This window comes from Rosa chinensis, chromosome 6 (assembly GCF_002994745.2).
Source record: "Rosa chinensis cultivar Old Blush chromosome 6, RchiOBHm-V2, whole genome shotgun sequence".
In the NCBI taxonomy this organism is placed as follows: Eukaryota; Viridiplantae; Streptophyta; class Magnoliopsida; order Rosales; family Rosaceae; genus Rosa; species Rosa chinensis.
In genome coordinates this window covers 14,069,946-14,093,821 of record NC_037093.1, presented here as the reverse complement: position 1 = coordinate 14,093,821, position 23,876 = coordinate 14,069,946, and the positions used below count along the sequence as shown (strand labels likewise).

General features: G+C 39.3%; 2 protein-coding genes across 8 annotated transcripts; one reads left to right on the top strand and one right to left on the bottom strand.

The window, feature by feature from the left end:
• The first annotated feature begins 1,374 nt into the window (after nucleotides 1-1,374).
• LOC112173777 (zinc finger protein ZOP1) lies at nucleotides 1,375-6,980 on the top strand. Of its 7 annotated transcripts, none has more exons than XR_002925712.2 (9): nucleotides 1,375-1,528; nucleotides 2,100-2,300; nucleotides 2,691-2,787; nucleotides 4,014-4,109; nucleotides 4,210-4,613; nucleotides 6,106-6,234; nucleotides 6,322-6,384; nucleotides 6,471-6,541; nucleotides 6,763-6,980. XR_002925712.2 is itself a non-coding variant. In XM_024311456.2 (6 exons), the coding sequence occupies exons 1-5, from the start codon at nucleotides 1,520-1,522 to the stop codon at nucleotides 4,572-4,574; spliced, it is 768 nt and encodes a 255-aa protein (XP_024167224.1). In that variant the 5' UTR covers nucleotides 1,375-1,519; the 3' UTR covers nucleotides 4,575-4,613; nucleotides 6,106-6,738. The 7 variants fall into 7 exon arrangements, 1 of the variants encoding a protein (XP_024167224.1); XR_002925711.2 differs by having other exon boundaries at nucleotides 6,308-6,384; XR_002925708.2 differs by having other exon boundaries at nucleotides 6,106-6,384.
• A 13,034-nt stretch (nucleotides 6,981-20,014) lies between these two features.
• On the bottom strand, nucleotides 20,015-21,686 carry LOC112172539 (probable membrane-associated kinase regulator 3). The gene has a single exon (XM_024309930.2). The coding sequence runs from the start codon at nucleotides 21,520-21,522 to the stop codon at nucleotides 20,302-20,304; it is 1,221 nt and encodes a 406-aa protein (XP_024165698.1). The 5' UTR covers nucleotides 21,523-21,686; the 3' UTR covers nucleotides 20,015-20,301.
• Between the last annotated feature and the right edge of the window lie 2,190 nt (nucleotides 21,687-23,876).

The window sequence follows — 23,876 nt, the reverse complement described above, 5'->3', positions numbered from 1 at the left end:
GCTTTTGTTAGTGGGAATGATAGTTTTTGGTTTTGGGGGCGTATCTTTTAGTAGTGGTGAGGAGCGTAGCTTTTGTTGCTGGTGACAGTAGTTTTTGTGACCTCGCCGAAAGTCGCCGAAAATCTCACCAGAGTAGCCTTTATTGCTGGTGACAGTAGTTTTTGTTATTGGTGACAGTAGCTTTTGTGACCTCGCCGGAAATTGCCGGAAATCTCACCAGAGTAGCTTTTGTTGTTGGTGACAGTAGCTCTTGTGGTTGCCGGAGTTGACTGAAGGTCGGCCGGAGTTCGCAGGAGACCCGTCAGAGTTGACCGGAGACCTCGCCGGAGAGGAAAGAGAATGACTGTTGATTTTGTACTCTAGTGGCATTTATGTAAATATATTGGTTTTTAATATCCAAAATATAACACCATTTTTAATCTAGTGGCCTTATGAGGGAAAAAACTAGTTGGTGGCCTTATGGATAAAAAAACATTCAAATATGCACTTATATGTAATTATTCATTTTCGTTACTGGGTTTTAACGGGCTTTAATAGATTATGGATTGGTCATAATGGGTTTAAACAGGGTAACCAGCGAATCTATTAGGTTCAACTCGTTATCTTAACAAGTTATTGAACCCGTTACGACCACAACTCGTTAAAATCCACCCGTAACCCACCCAACCTGCTTTTTTATCACGCCTTTTTTATTTTTTTGAATGACACGCGTATTAATATTTGGGAGCTTCTATTTATACCTTTAAAATTGGTATTTGGACCTCCCCATTTAATACACCTCTAACTTACTTTTACAAATATGGTTATTTCTATCTACATCTCTCTAATTTTCTCAAAATGCCCTTCGTACAATAAAATCAATAAAACTCTTTTTTTTTTTTTTGGAGATTTTATTCATACCTCCAAAATCAGTAGATGGACCTCCTTCATTTTTTTGAACAATTCACAATCCTATTTTACCTTTGAACAAAAAAAAATCTCCGGGTGTTAGTCTCTCTCTATCAAGTAATTTTGTCCCACCTATTCTGTTTCTTACATTCCATACATATTTTTCAGTCTTTCTTTCATGAACTTATGCATGTGACATTGACGAGTTCTATCAAAAGCTAGCTAGGTACTGTAGAACATATGCATGTAATTATGAACGTATATATGACAAAACACCTCAATGACTCAATCAACCTTAGTTCTTATAAATAAAAGGCCATTCAAAGTAAGATCAAACACAACTAGATCCTAGACTCCCTAGGGACAAATACGAATCATTATTCCCAATGGCCTGCAAAAAAAATATGGTGCCACAAAAAGAAGGAAAAAAACACCCAGGCCCAATAATTGAAAGAGTGGGCTTAGCCATAAGAAGACCTGGCTCTAAAGTCGTCGAGTTACAAGTTAACAACCCGCAAATCCGAATTCTGTAGCGAGAGAGAGGTTTTGATTTTGGTCAATTTCCAGTATCCGATCAACGGTCTGATTTTAGGGTTTTATCCCATCAGCTTCAACACCCTAATTCGCCACCATGACTGAGGTATCCTCCCCCTTCACTCCATTTTTTATTTCCTATATTTTGATACTCGTTTGCAAAACCAATGGCTTTTCTTGATTTCACTGATTCTTTTGAATTTTAATTTCGTTGGATTAATTTGATTGTTTGTATGGGACTATCAATACGGGCAATCACTAACAAAATTCATGAATAACAAGCGAAATTCAATCGCAGAATAAGATATGACCGACCTTGCCATTGTTAGAGTTAGAGGTTTTGTTGAATTGAGGTTGATTATATGCTCTATAGTAAGTACTCTGTGTTTCTCAGAATGCAATTTAAGCTTGTTTATTGGGGTTCTCTGTTTCAATGTTATAACTAAGCAGTAATGTAATTACTTATACTCAAAAGCCTTGAAATTTTGTTTGAATTGCGCAAGCGTGGTGGTTCTGTAGTTCGTGATTTTGTTATCGAATGAATTTTTTCGTAGAATTCTTTAAAATTTTTGTATAGAATTTTATTGTGATTTTCGAGGGGTTTCCATCTGCTGACACTCAATTGCGTCTTTTGCTATCTTACATTGTTATTATTTTTCTTTTTTTTCTGTTTGCAGTATTGGGTTAGCCAGGGAAACAAATGGTGTGACTTCTGCAAAATCTACATATCAAACAATCCTTCTAGCATTAGAAATCATGAGCTTGGTACGCGTCACAAGGATGCTGTTGCTAAGAAGCTTGCTGATATGCGAAAAGACAGAGCTGCTAAGGAGAAGGAAGAAAAGGAAGCAGAACGTGCCCTCTTGCAAATTGAAGCAGTGAGTATTAGAAAATCACTACAAAGTTATGATAAATCTATATATGTGCGTCTATTCCGGTGATGGGAGAGTTGGCAATTCTATGATTGTAGTGCATCACCCTTTTAGTAGTACATTTAGGCTTCTCATATATTTGTCACCAGAGTTGTTACTTTTTAAAACTTAAAACCTCATTTATTTTCAAATGAAATTAACTTCCGCAAATATTACCCTTATCACCAGTCAATATGTTTCCCCTGTCATCACTGAATACATTTGAAAGTCTAAAAGTGAAATATTGTAGATTTAGCCTTGTCAAAAGAAAAAATCTTCTATTCTATGAGACATTGACCTCTTTTTTTTTCTTCCTTTCTTTAAGCCTGAATTTTTCTTTGACCTAAATGTTTGCAGAAAGCTAAGCGCAGCTATCAAAAGGATATGACGAACTTTCAGGAGGCTAGAGATAATCATGCTCTTGCACTAGATGTTGGGGATGATGGTGAAGAGAGTAAGTACAGTATGTTTGTAATTCCACAGATGTTGCAATTTTAGAATAACACCATTCTCTGAGATAAGGCCTAGTGTGATCACACCCCATCCATAAGTTGATCTTTTACAATCTCCTGTAGAAAGCTTATTTGTTCACCTCAGCCATAAGGTTTATGGTCTAAAATGTGGCCCATGGGGATCTTAGAATAGCTGAGCTAATTTCCTACAACTCAGTTACTTGACTTACTCACTAAGAACCATGTCTAGACTATTACTATGACAATTTTACAATACAGAAGCTTTATTCCTCATTCCTTAAGAAGCTAAGCTTGAGGAATTCTATGCTGAATTAGATTCTTGCAGCTGATGTAGGAGTTCTATGCTGAATTGTTCTTAAGCATGATATGATCATCCCGTAAAGCATTTTACCAAAAAAGCACTTTAAAAGGAAAAAAGAGAAAGAAAGAACAAAACAAGAGTAGAATCTAGGAAAAAGATACCTTTCTTTTTCTTTTGAATTTTAATTTTAATTTTGTTTCCCTTACAAGTGCAACAATAAAGTTTAAAAGCTCTGGTGTAGGGAAGGGAAAGAAATGTATCTGAATGTAAGCTGATTAAAAAATTATATTACGTTGATAAACAATAAGCTTACCCTTATTAGACATTTTATGGGTCTAACTTAAGTAAGTTTTTGAATGGCATAGTATTCCTTAGTTCTTCTGCTATCCTAGTTGTGGACTAGATTCTTCCCTTTACCCTTTTCAATTAACTCCTTTGGTAGGCTGGCCATATATCTGTTCTAAATTTGGATTATCAGGAGATGACATTGCTTGTGAGTGAAAAATTAGTCTAGAGAGGACAAGGTGAAGCATGCTTTGAGGTTTGTTCTTGTTCGGTCTGGTAGTTGGTTCGCAACAACTGTGTAAAGCAGATTTTCCTAAAAGTAAGGCTGGAACAAATTATTACTAATTGATAACAGTTATAATAATAGCAATAATTTGTTCCAACCTAAGACATAATAAAGTCGATGATACTTGTTTCTAGTATCCTTCGGTTGTTTCAAGATTTTTATATTATTATTTTTTTATGGCCCCCCATTGCTATCTTGAGAAGCATGCCTTGGCGTGGGGAATTCATGAATATATCTTATTCAAGCCTAGTAATGCCTTGGCGTGGGGAATTCATGAATATATCTTATTTCAAGCCTAGAAATGTTAAAACTGATTCAAATCTGTTCGATGACAGAATGGCAGTATGACAGCTCTTCTGGTTATTACTACCATCAAAGTAATGGCTTTTGCTATGATGCGAACTCCGGTTTCTACTATTCTGATTCTATAGGTATTGAGTCATTTCACTTGTATTTTTTTTTTTTTTTGACTTAATAGTCCTTCCAGAATATATGTTGTAGTTGATTTGTTAACATTAAGAAACACAACAGGCAAATGGGTGACACAGGAAGAGGCATATGCAACCCCTCAGTTTTTGTCAAATTCTGGACGTAAATCAACAATGTTGAGGAAGCAAACGCCAACTTCACAGACGGGATCAGCTTCAGAAAATAAAGGTGCTGATAAAGCCAAAAATGGGCCTCCACCTGGGCCAGTGATTCCAGCTTCTTTAAATCCTATGAGATCTGTTAAAGGTGCTCCCTCTAAAGTTGTCGTTGGCAAAAGAAAGAGGCAAGAACAGAAGCCAAAGGCTATGACTGCAGAAGAAGCAGCTGCACTTAAAGCAAGGGAGGCCGCTAGGAAGAGAGTTCAAGACAGAGAGAAACCATTGCTTGGCCTTTACAGGCCACAATGATTTAGCTTCTCCATCAAGTTTGTATCTGCAACATCAAGGGTAAGTTTGATTTTTTATTTTTTTAAAATTTTCTTTTATTATTGTTTCATTAGTCTAGATTCCAGCATACAAGTTTTCTGCTGGGTGCTGGTTTGAGCTCTACCTTTTTTTTAGCCAATGTTTTTTTGCTCCCATCTCCTTTCTTTCCCCTTATCATACTCTATCTGGTTCCCTGCATGGTTTGATTTTCATGATTGAGGTTGTGGGAATTGGGGGCATGTTGATGTTTTCCAGCTTAATGAATGGTTGCATACACCATCTATAATGTGTGCAGCTATGCACCTTAGAGCAAGGTGAGACCTTAAAATCTGAGGCATCTATGTATTTAGTGATCTGCCGAAAAGAGGATTGCTGTATTTCTGAGGCATATGTCTCAGGGGTAAGGCATCTGCACTAGTTTTTAAAACTCAATTCTTCAAGACCCATTAATGTTTTAAAGTCCCAAATGGCTTTCATGGTTACATCACCTAAGCGAGTATAAAATACCTTGCATATGCTTTTCCATTGGAACCCCATAGGTGTCATGTGAGAAAACTATTATAATGAAACAACTGATGTAATTAGCTGGCAGCTTTGAGTACAGCTGTTGGTTTTTAGCTGTTAGGCCTGAGAGGAAGGCCCGAAAAACTTGAGGCGGTTAGGTAATCTAGTGAGTGTCAAAAAGGTGATTGCTGTATTCCAGAGGTATATGCCTCTGGTTAATGATACCTAAAAGAATATGTTCATTACCCAACTGGGAAAAACCCAAATTTTTGAAGTCCCAAAAGGCTTACTAGCCTAACACGTGTTAAATACCTTGCATCGCCATTGGTTCGTATGAGAAACTATATAGTGAAGCAACCGATGTTCTTAGTGGTTAGCACCGAGTACAAAAGCTTCAATAATCACCTAGCACTTATATTGCTTGTTCTGAGGAAGCAATGGATCTGCAAAAAAGTTGATAATGCTGAGAAGTCCTTTTTGAAACTTATAGGTATTGTAGCCAGGGAATGTAAAGTGTAATGAACATTTCAAGTGCCATCATAATTTCCACCTAGGACAAGTGGATTTAGGATGCAATGAGTTCCGCAAACGTCTGGGCTCAGGAATCACAATAGACATGGTTGAGATGGGAAAAGGTTATATGAGTAAATGACCTCACTATTGTCTGTCGTTGCTTACTGATTGATATTTGGAGTTGTTTCGTCACAATCTCAAGAATCAGATATATACATATTTTACAGGATTTTTTTTTTAATAAAATAAACATGTTTTACAGGATTGAGGGATTGATAGTTGCTTTTTTGTTATTTATTTATTTTGGAGCCTGGAGTAGTAATTACACATGTGGATTCAATTTCCCAGACCCCAGTATTAAAGCGAAAATGACATCTTACATAATTAGTTATTTACTTATTTTTCTACTGTTCTCATTGCTAACCCATACTAGTTTATGGACTTCAACTGATGTATCTTTTATATACTAATGCATGTGCTCGGAACTATTTTGCAGAACTTTGTGAAGAATTTGGAATGCAAGTATGTAATTCATGCAGCTGCTGGTCCAAATATTTGGATTCTAATATGATGTCTGCAATTATATTCCAATAGCTAATGGTTGCTCAGTAGCATTGCAAATTTGGTGAGTAACAGTACCCAACGTGTTATTTGTATAATGTTGTGGCGATATTGATTAGTAGGTTTTGTCATGAAAGATGTTGGTTATTAGGTTCTTTCAAAATGATGGGACTGGGCCTTCTTCGATCTGCAAGTGCTGAACAATAGGCTGAAAGTAATCTCATAGCTCTAGCTTTTGTTTTACTTTCACTGCTTTTTCCCATTCTAGTATGGGGGATTCAAATTTAGTTTATGGTTCAGAAACAAAGAGCACTCTGCTGTTCAAGGTCATCATTGCAAAGAATTGACTAGCTGACATGAGCAGCTTGCAGGTGTGTAGTTCTTAAGCATTGGTTGTATGACATTTTCCATTCAGCAAACGTCTGTTAAGCTTAATAATATTGCAACTTGAGCATGATATGTGGATGCCTGGGGGTTCCCAGCACCATGTCTGTAAAGTTGATGAACATGTATGATGTCAAATCGTGGGGATTTACACTTTTAAATGTAACTCTTCATCTTTTCTAAATGATTGATTTCACTGTCTTTTCAGGTGCCTCTGGGAACCATATTAACATGATATTTATCGATGTCAAACCATCAATTTGAATAAATAATCAAGTAGATTCTTGTTTGAACTTTGAATATGAAGTTCAAATTAATAGTTTTTGTTAACATAATCTACCAAACCGTTCTGCAAAAGAACATTACGCTGGTATCTCATCAAATTTTTTTTTTCTTTTTCTTTTTTGTGCAAATTTGACTGGTAAATTTTTTCTCATGCTGTAAATTGTTGACGTTTTTCAGTGGACTAGCGATCTCATCGGTCGTCACCTCTTGTTGAATTTTGAGGTGACCATTTACCCAACTAATAAAGCAAATTCCTTGGGCTACAAATGTAGCATGTGCCCGGTGTTCCCCAACTTCTCATTATTTGTGATATAATGTAGGTTGTGTTGATAATTTAGCGTCCAAGAACACTGCGAGTAGCTGTTACCAGCATCAGGTGTCCAAGAATCGTAAAAGAGGCTTCACTGTGTGTCAATTGTTGGATTCGTGCTAAGGTTTCAATAATCTGTCACCTCGCCTTAACGCCACTTGAGCTTGAATTTGTAGACCTAGAGCGGATGCTGAACGATGGGTAGACGTTGAGCGGGCGCTGGAAAATAGGTCGGTATTGCATTTGACCGACGTGTGAAAGAGAGACTATGTCCGTCTTCTGTTTGTCCTCGGCATAAATTTGTAAGGTGGTCCAGTTTACATGGCTATTCGTTCATCAGTGCCCATCATCCAGCACTGAATGAACGTAGAGGGAATGTGAACGTAAAACTCGTTTTGTTGAACATAAAAATCGTTTTCTAGCCCAACAACCAATTCCTTCGTCCATCCAACATCAATAAATATAGAGTGGTAAACCACATTACCACATGCTTTTGGAGAGAAATTCTGAATGGACTCCAGTTTGTTTACTAGACTCCACACATGAATTTTCGTCTTCTTTTCTCTTCAAGACTTCCCTACGTCGTTAGTCACCCTATTCATCATATTTACTGTTTGGTTAACGAAACTCTTCATAATTTACCGGAACCAACTACGGGAGCTTCTTTATAGTGCTCGATGATTTATCAGACCCTTAAATATCATCGACAAAAAGATCGATAGCCAGCCACCCTAACGTTATGGGAATTAAAACTTACAAACAAGTTCATATGGTCGGAAGTTTTGAAAGAAAACGAATGATTGAGGGGCTAAAATTTCCAATTTTTCACTCACATGGCAGAGGGATAGACTAGCTCCACCTTGAATAGTTGAATGAAAATGGGTTTTGGACTCTTTTCCCAGACAACCACCATTTATTATAAGCAGCAAGTTGAGTTGCAACCACCATAATGCAGTTTTGCACGTGGGTTTTCTTCTTCATTATTTAGTAGCATGGCATAGAGTCATAGACTAGGACTTTTTGCTCTGGTCCTGCATTGACTATTTGACTGAGTCATCGAATTCGGCCAAAGAACAGAGGAGAAGACTAAACAGGTCGTCTGAAATTTTTGGGCGACTCGTAGTCAACAACATGGAGCTGGTGCAGTAACGATGATTGGTTCGGGGAGGGGGAGGGGGGAGAGAGTCCATGCAAATTCTCATTACACGAGAGAATCTTACGTGGTGCAACTGCACGGCCACGTGGTGGGGCGGACCAATCACTGTCCGGCAGAGGTGGTGTTTTGGGTATTACACTTTAGAGAGTAGTGACAGTTTCGAAAAAGAGAGAAAATTTTCTTTTTTTCGGATTGGTTGGCCTTAAAGCCACGTGGTGGGGAAACCCCCACATAAGAATTTCTCTACACGTTGAGTGTTGGCCTTTCTTTCAACATATGGGGTTTCTAGTTCTGTCAAGTCTGTCAAAACTAGAGCGTTGGATGTCAAGATCAGCTGGAGTCATGTTGAGAAGCTTATGACCGTGTGTGTTTCGCCCTAAAGAAACAAAACGGAAGGGAATGATAGAGAATCTATAGTTGTTGGACAAGTTTTTCATGATTCATATCTCTCAGTTGTTGGTGAAATGTCTTGGTCGATGATCGAGCTATTGATATCACACTAGCCTAACTTGTTAATATACATCGGTCTTACTTGTTCATGTTAAAAGGGTTGTGTCATTTTCATATATTATGTCGACTGATCATGATCGATCATCAATCCGAACTTACAGGTGCTTAGTAGTTTTAGTTGTTGTTAACTAGCTTGTTATGTATCATGTCTCATTGAGATCAATTGAAATCATTGATGACAAAATTACAGTATTGATGAAATTAAGAACAATTGAAGAAATTGTTTGCAAATCTTTCTTGAAGTTTCTTAAAATACATGAAGCTACACTTACCTTTTCTCATGAGTCATTTTATAGCAATTAATGTTAGTATCAACTTCTTCACAATTTTTGTTTGGTGTTTTTCTTGAGTTTATCGAGTATCATATGTCCAAAGCATGTATCGTAGAATTTCTTCACATGCATAACTCATTCAAATATACCTAACAGCTTGTTCATGTTAACATTCTATTAATTTGAACATTACGCACGCTGACTAAAATTCAACCCCAACTCACGCGCGTGCATTTTGGATTTGCTTCATATTTTATATCATTGTCTCATTGAGATTAATTGAATTGTTGGAGATTTTGATAAAAGAACAATGCAAAAAACTACAGAAGCTGTTCTTGAAATTTGTTACAAATTTAGGAAGCTTATACTTATGGAAGCTACAAATTTTTCACTTGTCAACCTTATATCGATAATTATGTTGGTATCAACTTCTTCACAATTGTTATTCGGTACATCCCTTAATCTTATTAAGCATCTTGCACTCGGAAGTATGGTAAAAGTTTTGCACCTTATAACCTGTTAATGTCTAAAATTCAGCGGTAGCTAAATCTCGGTTAACGCTGGTCCGACGGGCTGACCGCTACTCGAATGCTTTGATAACCTCCGCTATCTGTCAAATGAAATATAGAGGGCGTCAGAGGGAGACCGCGCTGGGCAGTCTTCTCTTCTTCGATGCCTAAGTTAGTCAATGTATTTATATTGACAGAATAACAGTAGATAAGTAGTAAATGCGTAATTAATGAGGAGAGATGAGTGAACCTTTTATAGGTGGGGAAGAGACTGATCTCTTCCTTGTTTTCGATGTGGGACTGATATGGTTCAGTTCACAGTTTCTGATGCTTCAACCAGGCTATCTTGGCGCGGCGCGTGACGACGTGTCAGAGGTGAGCCGGGGCTCAAGTGTTAGCCAGCCTGGCGGTGTTTCCGTAGGTCACGTCGTTGATGGTTGTTGGTACCGCTGACAGTAATATGAGTGTGGCCCATTATAGCTAATTATGCTTGGCAAATGCTCATGTAAGTACAAGTCCTCCAAGTCCCCAGTCAAGGAGGGAAATCTTGGTTGGGGAGTTGCCTAATGGTTTGAAGTGTTACTTCTGCTAGACTTGCGAAAGCATAATTAGCGTCAGTGCGTTGTCAACCATGGATTTGTTATGAGCAAACGCTTTATACCCTTTCGGGTGGGCCCCTGCTAGGCCCCCAGGGAGTCCCCCACTCCCCGGCTAAGATAGGCCTCTGTTTGGCCGGTGTATTATTTGATGATGGGGATGTGCGTTGAGCGCCGGGTGTTGGGTAGCGAGCCTAATCTTTGATACCTGAGTGTCAAGGGTCAACGTGCCTGATCAGGGTCGTCGAAGACTCTGTTGACGTGTCCCCTTACTTGTTCCGGCGGAACAGGGCTTGACTGCAACTCCGCGTGGTGATCGTTGTCATTATGAGGCGTTGCCTCGGGAATCGCCGTTGGCGGAAGTCCCTCCGCTGATGTTCAATGGTGTGATGTGTTGCGGGGACTCTCACGTGCAAGATGAAGGGGAGAAGTCCCGCTAGCAGTGTTGTGCTTAGCGGAGACTGTCTCGCTTGCAAGATGAAAGGGAGAAGTCCCGCTAGAGGTGTTGCGCTTAGCGAAGACTGTCTCGCTTGCAAGATGAAGGGGAGAAGTCCCGCTAGTGGTGTTGCGCTTAGCGGAGACTGTCTCGCTTGCAAGATGAAGGGGAGAAGTTGGGCTAGCGGTGTTGCGCTTAGCGAAGATTGTCTCGCTTGCAAGATGAACGGGAGAAGCCCCGCTAGTGGTGTTGAGCTTAGCGGAGATTGTTCGCTTGCAAGATGAAAGGGAGAAGTTCCTCTAGCGGTGTTGCGCTTAGCGGAGACTGTCTCTCTTGGCGATTGGTATGCCTGCTTTTTTTTTTTTACAGTTACTTCGTATGGACGCTTCATCTGACAGTTCTGGACACGTGGTAGTCATGCATTGAGTTGGTGTGCGGGTGTATGCCTCGTGCTTTGTGATTGCTAGCTCTGTGCTGGGTTAGCGTTTGCCTCCAGCGCCCTCTTAGTTCATCGAACTTTGACATCAGCGTAGCCACCTGCTTCTAGACCTCGGCCTTCTCCTTACGCTCTTGTTCGCGCTCCCTATTTGCCTTGTGGAGATCCGCCAGTGCCAGTTCATACATAGCAGTGAGGTCTTGGCCTGGTGGGCATCGACTGCTAGTTGGTCGGATGAGCCTCCACCGAAACCTAGGTTTGTTGGATTTAGGGGGTGGCCTGTAGCTCCATACTAGGATTGATTGGAGTGTTGAATAAAGCGCGGTTTAACATTAGCAGCTGGGTTGGTGGGATAGGGGTTGATGGACTGGTCTGCTCGCTCCTTGGCGTTTCCCCCGCTACCGTTAATCATGGTGATTGTTGTGGTGGGATGGCCTTTTGCTTAAGGATTCCCACATACGGCGCCAATGTTAATGTCTAAGATTCAGCGGTAGCTAAATCTCGATTAACGCTGGTCCGATGGGCGAACCGCTACTCGGATGCTTTGATGACCTCCACTATCTGTCAAATGAAATACAGAGGGCGTCAGAGGGAGACCGCACTGGGCGGTCTTATCTTCTCCGATGCCTAAGCTAGTCAATGTATTTATGTTGACAGAATAACAATAGGTAAGTAGTAAATGCGTAATTAATGAGGAAAGAAGAGTAGACCTTTTATAGGTGGGGAAGAGACTGATCTCTTCCTTGTTTTCGATGTGGGACTGATATGGTTCAGTTCACAGCTTCTTATGCTTCAACAAGACTATCTTGGCGCAGCGCGTGACGGCGCGTCAGCGGTGATCTGGGGGTGAGATAGGGGTAGGTGTTAGCCTGCCTGGCGGTGTTTCCGTATGTCACACCGTTGATGGTTGTTGATACCGCTGGCGGTAATATGAGCGTGACCCATTATAGCTAATTATACTTGACAAATGCTCATGTAAGTACATAACCAAATCTTATGTAGGTTTTCCACGTACATAATTGATAAACCTTGAATCAATTTCGTACTCAATCACTACTCAGCATTATTTTGTACATCTACTGTTGTTGTTGTTATTATTATTATTATTAATTGTTATTTTTTTATTTATAAAAATGACAATACAGAACTGATAATATTACAATTAAAAATAAACAACAGCTATTCCGATGAGTGAAACTATTTATAGTATTGTATAAAACTAAAAGTATGTGTGTGGGGTTTTATTATCTGGTCCTCCTGCGCATGCGCATCGACTGTGAGAAAGGAGCATACAGGAGGTTATTGTTCCTTCTTCACTCTCACTTTTGACTCATATAACTTTTCCAATAATTCATCCTTAATTTATAATTCGACATGCTTTTTCCACTAAAGCACAGTAGAAAGCACAGTCTTTGCAACTGAATATGTTAATTTCTGCGAACAAAACTTCAACAAATTCAGTCCCAAACAATCAGTGCGCCAGTCGCCAGATGCAATAACTTTTGAAACAAGAAGAAGAAGATTGAATACGCAAACTATATATTAGTAATTAAACAACGTAAAAGAATGTCTCTCTTTTTGCCCTACAAGAATTAGGTCTTTTCCCATCTTTTCTCATGCTTTGAGAACTGAGATAATTGATCAGTCAGCTAGTCAATGAAAGAAGTATCAGCTGGAGTTTTTGAATTGGACGATCTTTCCTCACCTGCTCTTTTCTTTTCGAAAGTACGTATGCTCAAAGCAACAACCACCAACTATGGATATGTTAGATAGATATCACCTCGGGGATGCATCATGTTACTCTTAAAGGGACAAAAGTACAACCAAATAAAAGAGGAGTGTTATTGTTTGGTGTTACCAATATACAGTAAATTGTCAATTTGAAGTTGGATATAATTGTGTATTATCAAAAAATATATTAAATATATCAAATATTTGTTACTTCTAAACTTAGTTAAAGAGATAGGAATCCACATATACGAAAGAGCTCCAAGCAAGTTGGAGCAATGCGAAAACCCTAGAAAATTTTTCAATGCCTCGTCCGGCGGCGCATCCATGGGACGTCGTTGTCGAACAGACGAACTGGTTCTGTGAGTCGACCGATGATGGACAGTAGTTCTGGAGTCAGAGCTGGGGTTTGGAAACTCCTGGGTCGCTTTCAGAGAGGGAACGACAAGAAGAGGGGCTCCTCCTTGATAGTTTCTGATCTGTGCGGCCGAGGTTTCGAGCAAGGGCGGTGCTGCGAATGGTTTCTGGTGCGTGGAGGAGGTGGATTAACATTGTGGTTTCCCCTGTTTTGGGGTTGAAATAGGCTGATGGAGGCAACGGTGATCGATCCTTTATTGGTTTTGGATCAGATTTCTATTTGGAATTGAGATCCATGGCGATCTGGCCAGCGAAATCAGTTGATGGCTACAGTTCGGTGAGGCGACATCATCTGTTGGAAGCTGAGGTGCTGGTCCGGCAACACAGGCCGGCCAAAACCCAACCCGCTCGCTCTTGCTTAGTTTTTGGGCTTTTGGGCCTGCCTTAGGCTGTTGGACCTAATTTGGTGGGCTATTTATCTATTTTATTGAAGTAATAAGTTTTATAACTTCTATTTAGATTGTTTTGTTATGTTAATTAGACGTGGCTTTATGCCGATAATAAGCCCCTGCCCTATCGTGGATAGTGACATGGGCTCTGTCCTGGATTGTACATCTTGTGTGCCTTGTCTGCCCTAGGACGGTGGCGAGTTCCTTATTTTGTCAAATGGTCGCAACCTCATAGTGGCAGGATGAAGTTAAGTGTCAATGGATGCATTTTTCCGTGGCAACGTAGTGGGAATAATGATCTTATTGGTAAATTATGACTTTGAATAAGCATTTATTTTTTGGTATGTCACCACCTTTGTAAAGCGAATAGAGTAGCCAGTTGTGCACTCTTCTCTACAATTCGGTGCAGCGACGTGATTCATTGGAAGCTGAGGTGCTGGTCCGGTAACACAGGCGGGCCAAACCCGACCCGCGCGCTCTTGCTTGGTTTCTGGGGCCTGCCTTAGGCTGCTGGGCCTAATTTGGTGGGCTGTTTATCTATTTTATTTAAGTAATATGTTTTATAACTTCTATTTAGATTGTTTTGTTATGTTAATTAGACGTGGTTTTATGCCGATAATAAGTCCCTGCCCTATCACGGTAGGGCGACGTGGGCTCTGTCCTGGATTGCACACCTTATGTGCTTTGTCTGCCCTAGGATGGTGGCGAATTCCTTACTTTGCCAAATGGTCACAACTTCCTAGTGGCAGGATGGAGCTGATTAATGTCACTGGATGCGTTTTCCGATGGCAACATAGTAGGAAAGCTGATCTTATTGGTAAATTATGACTTCGAGTAAGCATTTACTTTTCGGTATGTCATCACATTTGTAAAGCGAATAGAGTAGCCAGTTGTGCACTTTTCGCTAATTGGTGCATGTTTGAATACATAGTTTTTATTGAGACTCTCGTTATTATCTCGAGATGTTATCTCTATGCTTATTGTAATGTGGGGTTCAGGTTTCATGTCCCCCTCATGATCAAGGGTTAAGGGCGGCCGTACTTACCTTCTTTCAAAAAAAAAAAAAATCCTTAGTAAGAGAGAACCGAAACCCCTAGCCACATAGGCATTTATGGTTGTTGAGTATTGAATCAAAACCTTGATCGGGTACGTAGTATTACCTTGTCATCTATCCTTGAACTTAATATCGATCAATAATACATAAACAACATGTATTTAATCACAACTCTTTCTATTAAATCTAAAAGTGAGTGACAACAAATTTTTGGTCATGAAGTAATGGAGAGAGTTTCTGCTAAAATATAATAATGTTGCTGAACCAGAGCGTTGCCTCCGGTCTAAATATCATTGGATTTTTTGGGTCTTCGTTGTCATCTTGTTGTTGATGGTCAGAGCGCTTTCACTTGCTTGATTTAGCATTTTAGCTTGCTTTCTAATGTTCGGTTCCATTGACACTGGTCTTCTTACTACATATGGTGGGATTCTGTTTTACGAGGGTTGCTGGTTGAAACCTGTTACTACCGCATCTAGCGAGTCGGTAGCCCACACATATCCAATGATGCTCTTACAGAATCAAGGACCCTCACAAAAATACACTTCGGTATACTCCCCACTGAGGGACAATTCTCTAGAAATTACTAGGCGGGCGGTGGGGAGGGACTTAGGCTGTGCCTAGACAGATGTTGATTGTAATTCAATTCTATTACATTACAACTTAAAACAAAAACTATATTTAGTAGTTAAATCGATTAAACATAGTAAATAGTTAAGCATATAAGCACATATAAAGAGTCATTTTCAAATATTTTGACAAAATAAAATAAATATTTTGACACATTTTAAAACTCGGTCCACTTAGTTACCACTCAAACTAATTGAGGTGGCTTTCTGCTGTCAAGCGCCTAGGCAGCCGCTCAAAGAGATTTTTAGAAAACTGCCGGAGGTCATTACTAAAACTCTTGATATATACTAAACAACGTTAATCTTCTAGACAATTAGTAACCCGGACCATCAAGGCCAAATCAAGTTATATTGAACACATTATGACATACTAATCCAATCAGGATCCCGAACTTAATAAAGGACAGACTGTCAGAAATATTCTCCCAGATTGTAATCTTCTAGAAGAAGAAGACATGTCTTTATCCTAGGACTTCCCTATTTGAAAAGCCCAACTTGAAACTATCTATAGATACCAAAGTTTTACCAAAGAGGTACGTTCAACTTCTTGACATCAAATTATGATAAACTGACCTCAAAAACTGACTTGAGCGTTAGAGGGTTTTAGGCATGCATTCGGCTTCCTCTGACCTCCGTTTACTCGTTTGCAGATGACTCAGCTTACCTTCAAGCATGTATTCCAGAGTTAGAACATTGTGTTACTTCCCATATTAATGAAATCTAGCAGTAACAAGACCTACGAGAGAGATTTTTAATTTGAGTATGGGAATCGATTAAGCTTTAGATTGGATTATGGTTGCTATTGTCCAACTTATTGAAAAGGTCGAAGTGTATTATTAGTAAACTACTCACTTATATGTTGTATTTTCTTTTGTTATATATTTTCCTGATATGTGAATCTCCATTCCTCAATTCACTCAAGTACTCAACTCATAGGTCGCATAGACAATCAATTCCCACATGAATAGCTAGTGGTCAAGTGATATACTTGAGGATAATATGGATGTTGAGTATTGAGAAGATATAATATATATATATATATATATATATATATATACAGATCCTATCCAGAGTGGAGCTCCGCTTTGAAATTAACGTGTGAAGTTCGAGTTTTCAGTCACTTTTCGGTCGCATATCTACATCTTGACCGTTCAGGTTTTAGGTATTACTCTATAGATCATCTCTGCAAATTTTCATCCAAATTGATGATCGTTAAGGCATTGAAAACCGCTTTAAAGCTAGTACGGTTTAGGTTGACAGATTCAGTCCGTCCATTGGTTTAAGCGAGATAGATACCTTAACGATCATCAATTTGGCTGAAAATTTACAGAGATGATCTATACAGTAGTGCCTAAAAACTGAACGGTCGAGATGTGGATATGCGACTAAAAAGTAACCGAAAACTCGAACTTCACACGTTAATTTCAAAGCGGAGTTTCACTCTAGATAGGATATATATATATATATATATATATATATATATATATATTCATTGTTGCTTCATTAACATCTTATCATCATCATAATCATCATCATCATATATAAATGAGACAATCTTTTCATCTTATTTTCAATTGGTATTTAGGGAGATTAGTGTGTAATGTATATGGTGATGAAGCATCTTGCCTAATTTCCATAATTGCTTCAAGTGTTCATATCTTTCGCCTCGTCGCTTTTCCACCATAATTCATATTTGTAGGATGTAAGGTGGGTCTCCCCCCATAATTGACATACATGAAGGAAGTTTCTCATTACTGAAATTTCTCGCACAATATTGTGGTTGATTAGTCATGATGTTCATGTTATATTTTTCTCATTGTTTGAAACTTTAAGTACACCATTGCTATTTGTAATTGTGCGCCAAATTACTTTTGTTGCATTGTTTAGACAAAGCACATGCAATGGACCTATAATTTTGAATAAGCTAGAACCCACTATTTTCATCATTGCAGCTTGTGTTCGTGGTGTGATGGGCAATTTATGGCTGCAAATATTTTCCATTTAAATGAATATAAATGATTCTTCACCTTTCGCTTGATTATTGGTGGCAAACAATCCCATTTTTGTCAACTTTACAGTGTAAAACATCACTGCTATAATGATTATGGCATAAAAGTCTTTTTCTTGGTCCCATATGTGTGCTGCATATATCCGGCCTTCAAGATTTTAGTCGGTGAATTTCTTATTTGATAAGGTTTTTGAGAGATTTGGCCACTGCCTGCTATCATTCGCCAAAGTTACCATGCATGTAGGTGAAGGATGCATCAAATTATTATTTTCTACCGTCTATTTAAACAAGTTTTTATTAAATTATATGATTGGTGTTGTCATAATAATAAAATGTCTCAAAGATGTTAGAGGAATTACATATCGTTAAAGAAGTTTGAGTTTTAGGGATGTAAATAGTCTAATCAAGTTAAGCATCAATTTGCTCAAACTTTACTTGATTTAGACTAAGCTTATCTAGTGGTATTCAAGCTAGCTAATCAAGCTAGGTTAGCTAGCTTGACTTGAAAGTTCTTTCAAGCTTAGCATAGTAACTACGGTTTCTTGATCATAACGAGTAATCTACCTCAAGAGATAAGGACTGGTAACTGGAAGTGCTTGACAATAGGATAAATCACGAGCGGCTCTGAGCTTATTACTAGATTGGTAAAAGTACTAAAGTTAGAGCTTGACTTGTTTCTTATACAACCAAATTGGAACAGATAAATATGAACTAAAGAGTACTTTGCACATTTGTTTTTGAAATAGAAATTCCTAAGGGAAAGCTTCACCAATAAAAATGGTAACGTACCATTCTAGATAAAACTAAAAGACGACTAATGTAGGGTGGTCACAGAACTTAAAATCAGCGCACCTCATCTAATAGTGAAATTAAAATACATTTATCTTTTGTGATTGAGCCATTTCTGTATTTTATATATAGGACAAATTTCAGTTTAGTACCCTGAGGCTTGGGGGTAACATCATATCAGTCCCTGCCCTTTTAATTTGATCAGCAACACCCCTGTGCTTTCAATTTCAATCAGCCGTGCAGATTTTTTCTGAGACATCCAATTTGGACGTTAAATGTTGACGTGACAGCGACAAACTCAGCTAGAGGGCCCAGAGAAAGGGGTAAATTCGACATTTCACTTAATTTCCACATAAAAAAAAAAATAATCTTATTCTTCTCTTCCTCTGATCCTCCTCTCTCAGATCCGCTGGTTTCTCTCTCTCTTTTTCTCTCCTCCCTCTTTGTCCTCTCCTCCTCATGTCTTCTCCAATCGAGCTCTCTTCTCACCTCACCCTCCATCGCCTTCTTCTTTCTCTCCCTCCTGTACTCCGCGTAGTCATTCGGCCTGGCTGGATCATACTCTTCCGGCATCATCATCTTCATCTTCGTCTTCTGGGAATGGATCGAAGAACGACCAAACTGATTGGAGGTGTTTGGCTTGGGATTATCGATCTCCATAGACGACATCAGCTTGGGATTGTCGATCTCCAGAGACGACATCGTCTGGTTCTGGTTCTCTGTTTGGCTTGGGATTGTCAATCTCTGATCTTTCTGCATTTTTCGGTGACTCCGGCCACTGTTTGACTTGCATGTGGTGGAGTGCATGACGAGGCCCAAGCCGCCAAAACCCTCCCTCTTCCTCCTCTGTCCAAAACACTAAACCCATGGCAATGATCAATCTTCTTCTCTCTTTTCTCTGCATTTTCACCACCACCACCCTTTCACAACCAACCAGTGCTCCGCCGTACTCTCAAGAACCCATCGACGCCGACACCCCCATCTCTCCTCCTTCAATCTCCCCAACCCCACCACTGGCTTCAATCCCACCCAAGACTCCTCTCGTCCCTGCCCTCTTCGTCATCGGAGAATCCTATGGCACCAACAATTTCCTCGGGACATTGGCACGCGCCAACAGCCTCCCCTACGGCCGCGATTTCGACACGCACGAGCCCACTGGGCAGTTCTGCAATGGCAGAATCCCAGTCGATTATATTGGTAATTTCGCTTCTTTAGAATACCCTTTTCTTGATTAGAATCAAATCTATGGTCTTTTTGTCATCTGGGTTCTTGAAACCCCAAATGTCCAGAATTTGAAACTCAAGGACTTTCGCTGAACAGGTTCTGTGTGTTGGTATACATAATAGTATGTCAGTTTCTTGAAGGAATTAAATGGTTCTGAATGTGTTTTCTTGCTAGAAATTTTTTGATGAAAATGGGTAAAGCTTATGAGGGTTTTTTTAATTTTTTTGTGGAATTTTGGATTAGCATTGCGGCTTGGGCTTCCTTTTGTACCCAATTTTCTTGGGCAGACTGGAAGAGTGGAAGATATGCTTCATGGATTGAATTTTGCTTCTGCTGCTGTTGGAATTATATTCACCAGTGGGTCAGAATTGGTATGCTTAATCCTTCTCTTTTCGAGATAGTTGCGGGGAGAGGAGGATCAGAGGAAGAGAAGAATAAGATTTTTTTATTTTTTTATTTATTGTGAAAATTAAGTGAAATGTCGAATTTACCCCTTTCTCTGGGCCCACTAGCTAAGTTTGTCGCTGCCACGTCTGCATTTAACGTCCAAATTGGATGTCTCAGAAAAAAATTGGGCACGGCTGATTGAAATTGAAAGCACATGGGTGTTGCTGATCAAATTAAAAGGACAGAGACTGATATGATGTTACCCCTAAACCTCAGGGTACTAAACTGAAGTTTGTCCTAAAATAAATATGATGAGAGTCATGAGACAAGTCCAAAATATCAATTGGTATCCGTAATGATCACCTTTTGTTCTACATGTCTCCAACCAAACACAAGTCGTTGCTTGTAATTAATCTCTGATACATGTCTCATAAATCCGAGTCCATTCTAGTGATTGAGACACCACCATGGATGAACATTCAAAAAAATCCAAGATAAATAAACCAATATGTATATGACTGAAAATTCAAGCATATATTTATATCCGATCAAAGAGATTCGACAGTAAAACTGAACAAAAAGTTATTTACGGCCGAGATCGATCAAGCAATCCCATCAGCTACGTGCCAAGGACCCAAAAGCACCCCTGGAAATTTCATGCAACCCATGGTTAAACCCCAAGCAACCCAACAGCCCATGTTTGTAGGGCAACACGGTCTTCCTCCTCATCTCCTCCGTCACCGCCCGGTTCACAGTGTAATGCAGTTCGTGCGGCGAAACCGGTCCTCTCCGCCTCGAGCTAACCGAGCCAACGCTGTCCGTCGACCGGAAACTCGAATTCTTCACATCTTCCGACATACTTTTCTTTGTCGACAAAAGCGAATACTTCCTTAGAGGATCCTTCCCCGTCGTGGCTCTACCTTCCGATGCGCTCCGAAACAACAAGAGATCCTTCAGCTTCCACTTCTTGTTCACTTTCGAGAACGAAATCGCTGATAATATCGAAGAGTAAGCCGAAGAAATAGAAGAAGGAGTGGCTGGCTTGATTGAGCTGTTAGAGGTACTCGCCGTCGGAGCAGGTGATGCAACGTCATCGAACATGATGTCCGGAATCCTCAACGGAGACAAAGACCTGGTTCCTTTTCGGATTGAAGCGTTGACGTGTCTCGAAGGCATTCTCGACATTCTTTCCCTGCCACGTCGACTCTGAAACTCTTCTTCTGCGTAGTCATATTCATCTCTGTAACAATCTCTCCGAGTCTCCTCCATGGCCGCCGTGAAAGGATCGGAATCGACCTTTCTGTGAAGATGGCGTGGAGACAACACGTCTTGGACCATTCTCTTCCCTTGGCATAGTACTCTCGATGATCTCGGCGACGGCGACCGTGGAGATAAACCGGAGGAGGATCCCGGATCCTGCTTTCTATTAGTGCTGACGTGTAGCCGAGGAGGAGGCTTCAGAGGCTTGATCTTCCCGCCGTCAAAGAGCTCATCTGCGGGCAAAGAAGCTTTCTCCAGTTGGCCACTGAAATTGAACTCGAAATCCACAAGATCGTCGCCGTTGATTGTAGCCCGGGATTTCGGAATCCCGGGCTTTTCTTCCCACTTGAAAGGGATAGAGGAAGGGGAGTATTTAGTACTAGTAGAGCTAAGATTGTAGTCGAAGTCATTGAACTGGCGGTAGAAGGAGGAAGACCGATTGGGGCTGGTGGGTGCGCTGAAGTAGTAGTTGCCGAACCGGGTGGGGCTCGACGGGGCGGTCAAGTACGGGGAGGAGCAGGCGCTGTCGAAGTTGAAGTCCACCGGAGGCGCCGGAAGTGCTACTTTCATCTCCATAACTAGTAGCTAGCTAGCTAGGCTTGTCTTGGTGATGAGAGGCTTAAGAAATCAAGGTTACGGAATAGTGAGGGATTGGGATATATAGAAATTTGAGAGGGGAAATGAGGAAAGAGGGAGGAAGGATAGGATTAGTGGGAGAAGCTTGACTAAAAATGAAGAATGGTCATAGACGCCGTCTTTATATATGAATTTCTACGTGCTATCTGTGACGATATTTATTGTATTTTCTTTAGTCTACACTCTACACCGTGCCGATCGGGTTTTGCTTTGTTTGTTACAGTACTTGTACCATTCGTTTGGTACACTGTTTTCTTTTTCTTTGTTGCCATTTGGTAGCATGTTAGTATATTCCTTAATCAACTTATTTATACAACTAATTACGTTATTGTAAACTAATATTATGACGTATATTTGAAAATTTTCCCATTTTGTACTGTATATACAATTGGTGTTACTTGATAACCAATGCTCAAACCTACCACTTTGATTTTCAAATTTTCACACCGCAAGCGATATTGATATATTACATGAATAAAAATATATTCAAATGTTAAAGATTGGGTAGCCGACTACAAAATCATGCCGGTTCCTACCTCAAATCAACAATTAATAAAGATAAATTTTAAAAACAGTGAAGACATCGGTTTTAGCAGTTATATCGCGACTTTGACATCCAAAATCCAGTGATCAAATCAAATTACTCACTGCAAACAATGTTAGTTCGTGATCAAATCCGCTCTACATTAAAATGCGTACGACTATATCAGTATGACAGATTTGTATGCCTTGAGTTGTTAGTTCCTACATTTATTTTTATAGTTATTTGTATCAATGTGTTTTTAGCTTAAGAGAGTACTCAATAATTAGGATCTCATCTAATATTTTGGAGAAAACTATCATTAAATTAAGTATGTCTATTGATGCCTTATACAAAAAGAAAGTTTATATATTGATGTATTTGTCGGTATAAAACAAGTAAGTGAAGTAACCTAATAAATCTAAAATCTATGTGCCAGCAAGCCAGAGGTTGAGAACACTAAATTGTCAACTTTCATTATCCTGCATATAGTTGAGATTTTTTTTTTTAAAATAGGAGGCACGTACAAGCTAGCAAGGTCGGCCAATTACTTGGCAGCTTGTATTTTTCGCTATTTGTTTACCCTCTTATTCTTGTTCCGATCCTCTTCATTTTCTTTTCATCAAATCAATTTAAAAAGTCATGCTAGTTTTCTAATACAGAGATGATAGTGAGTTCTATGTAGGTCAGCTAATACATAGAGTGCATCCATTGCTCTCAGCTTCGATCACATATAGTCTATCTATGAACGTTGCTTGGGGCACTGGAATTAACAGATCAATCCAGATGGAGTAGAATGTTGGGCTGGAACTTAGGGAAAATTCTATAATACATACCTGTATCTCATACATACATTTATAAATGTGACAACAAATTTGTTGTCAGAGTAGTAATGTTGAGTCTTATTTTGTGTAATCTTAGTTAATTACACCACCTACGACCTTGTTACAAGTTTTTGAACAAATTTATTGTCAATGTTGTAATTTTTGTTTAATTATATGTAAATAGTGTAAATGAATATGGTAACTTTGTTATCAATGTTGTAATTTTAATTCAGATAATTATAACTTTTGTTCAAATAAATGTAAAATTGATGTATATATGATAAACATCACAGTACCATAGTTTATCTCGAAACTTAGTAGCAAGCAAGATTTATTATGGGAAGGTCTTTTTTCTGCTCATTTTTAGCTAAAAACAAAATGAAAGCTCAAAATTTGGGGAATTCAACTTGGTGAAAGTTGATTACTGGAGCTTGATCGATCCATTCATTATCAACATGAGCAAACACCTCAAGCAGTTAAGCTAACCCTCTGACCAAAACATGAAATGACCCAATACACTGATACAGATGTGAAAAGACGCAGCAGAACTATCTTGTCAAATTTAAGAAAATGTCAGTAACCAGTAACATACAGTTGTCAGAATTTAGTAACTAGCTAGGGTGCGAGGGTGCGTGTTTGTTTTTCCCTCTTTAATTAGCGTAAGTTTTCTATTCCATTATGACAAGAACCAAAAAAAAAAAAAAAAAAAAAGAGAGGGTTTATCTACCATAAAGAAATTATGATAATTAGACATGTCAAGATCACATTACCATGCATCTGAACTTGACCGTAAGCTCCAACTCAAGTGAAGGATAGGGTCGCTGAGAATATAGCAAGTCCCATGTACGTATAATGATGTAAGTTCGACTAAGAAGACGAAAGTTGAACTTAAGACCTCATTACTAGATCGGTAAGTTATAGTAACTTAAGTTCAATTCTGTTGCTTTAAT

Excerpts from the sequence above, each read along its gene's own strand:
- LOC112173777 (XM_024311456.2), top strand. Across the intron at positions 2,301-2,690 it reads CCCTCTTGCAAATTGAAGCA|AAAGCTAAGCGCAGCTATCA; the intron begins GTGAGTATTAGA and ends AAATGTTTGCAG. Across the intron at positions 4,110-4,209 it reads CTACTATTCTGATTCTATAG|GCAAATGGGTGACACAGGAA; the intron begins GTATTGAGTCAT and ends GAAACACAACAG.
- LOC112172539 (XM_024309930.2), bottom strand. The coding sequence starts at position 21,522 with ATGGAGATGAAAGTAGCACTTCCGGCGCCTCCGGTGGACTTCAACTTC.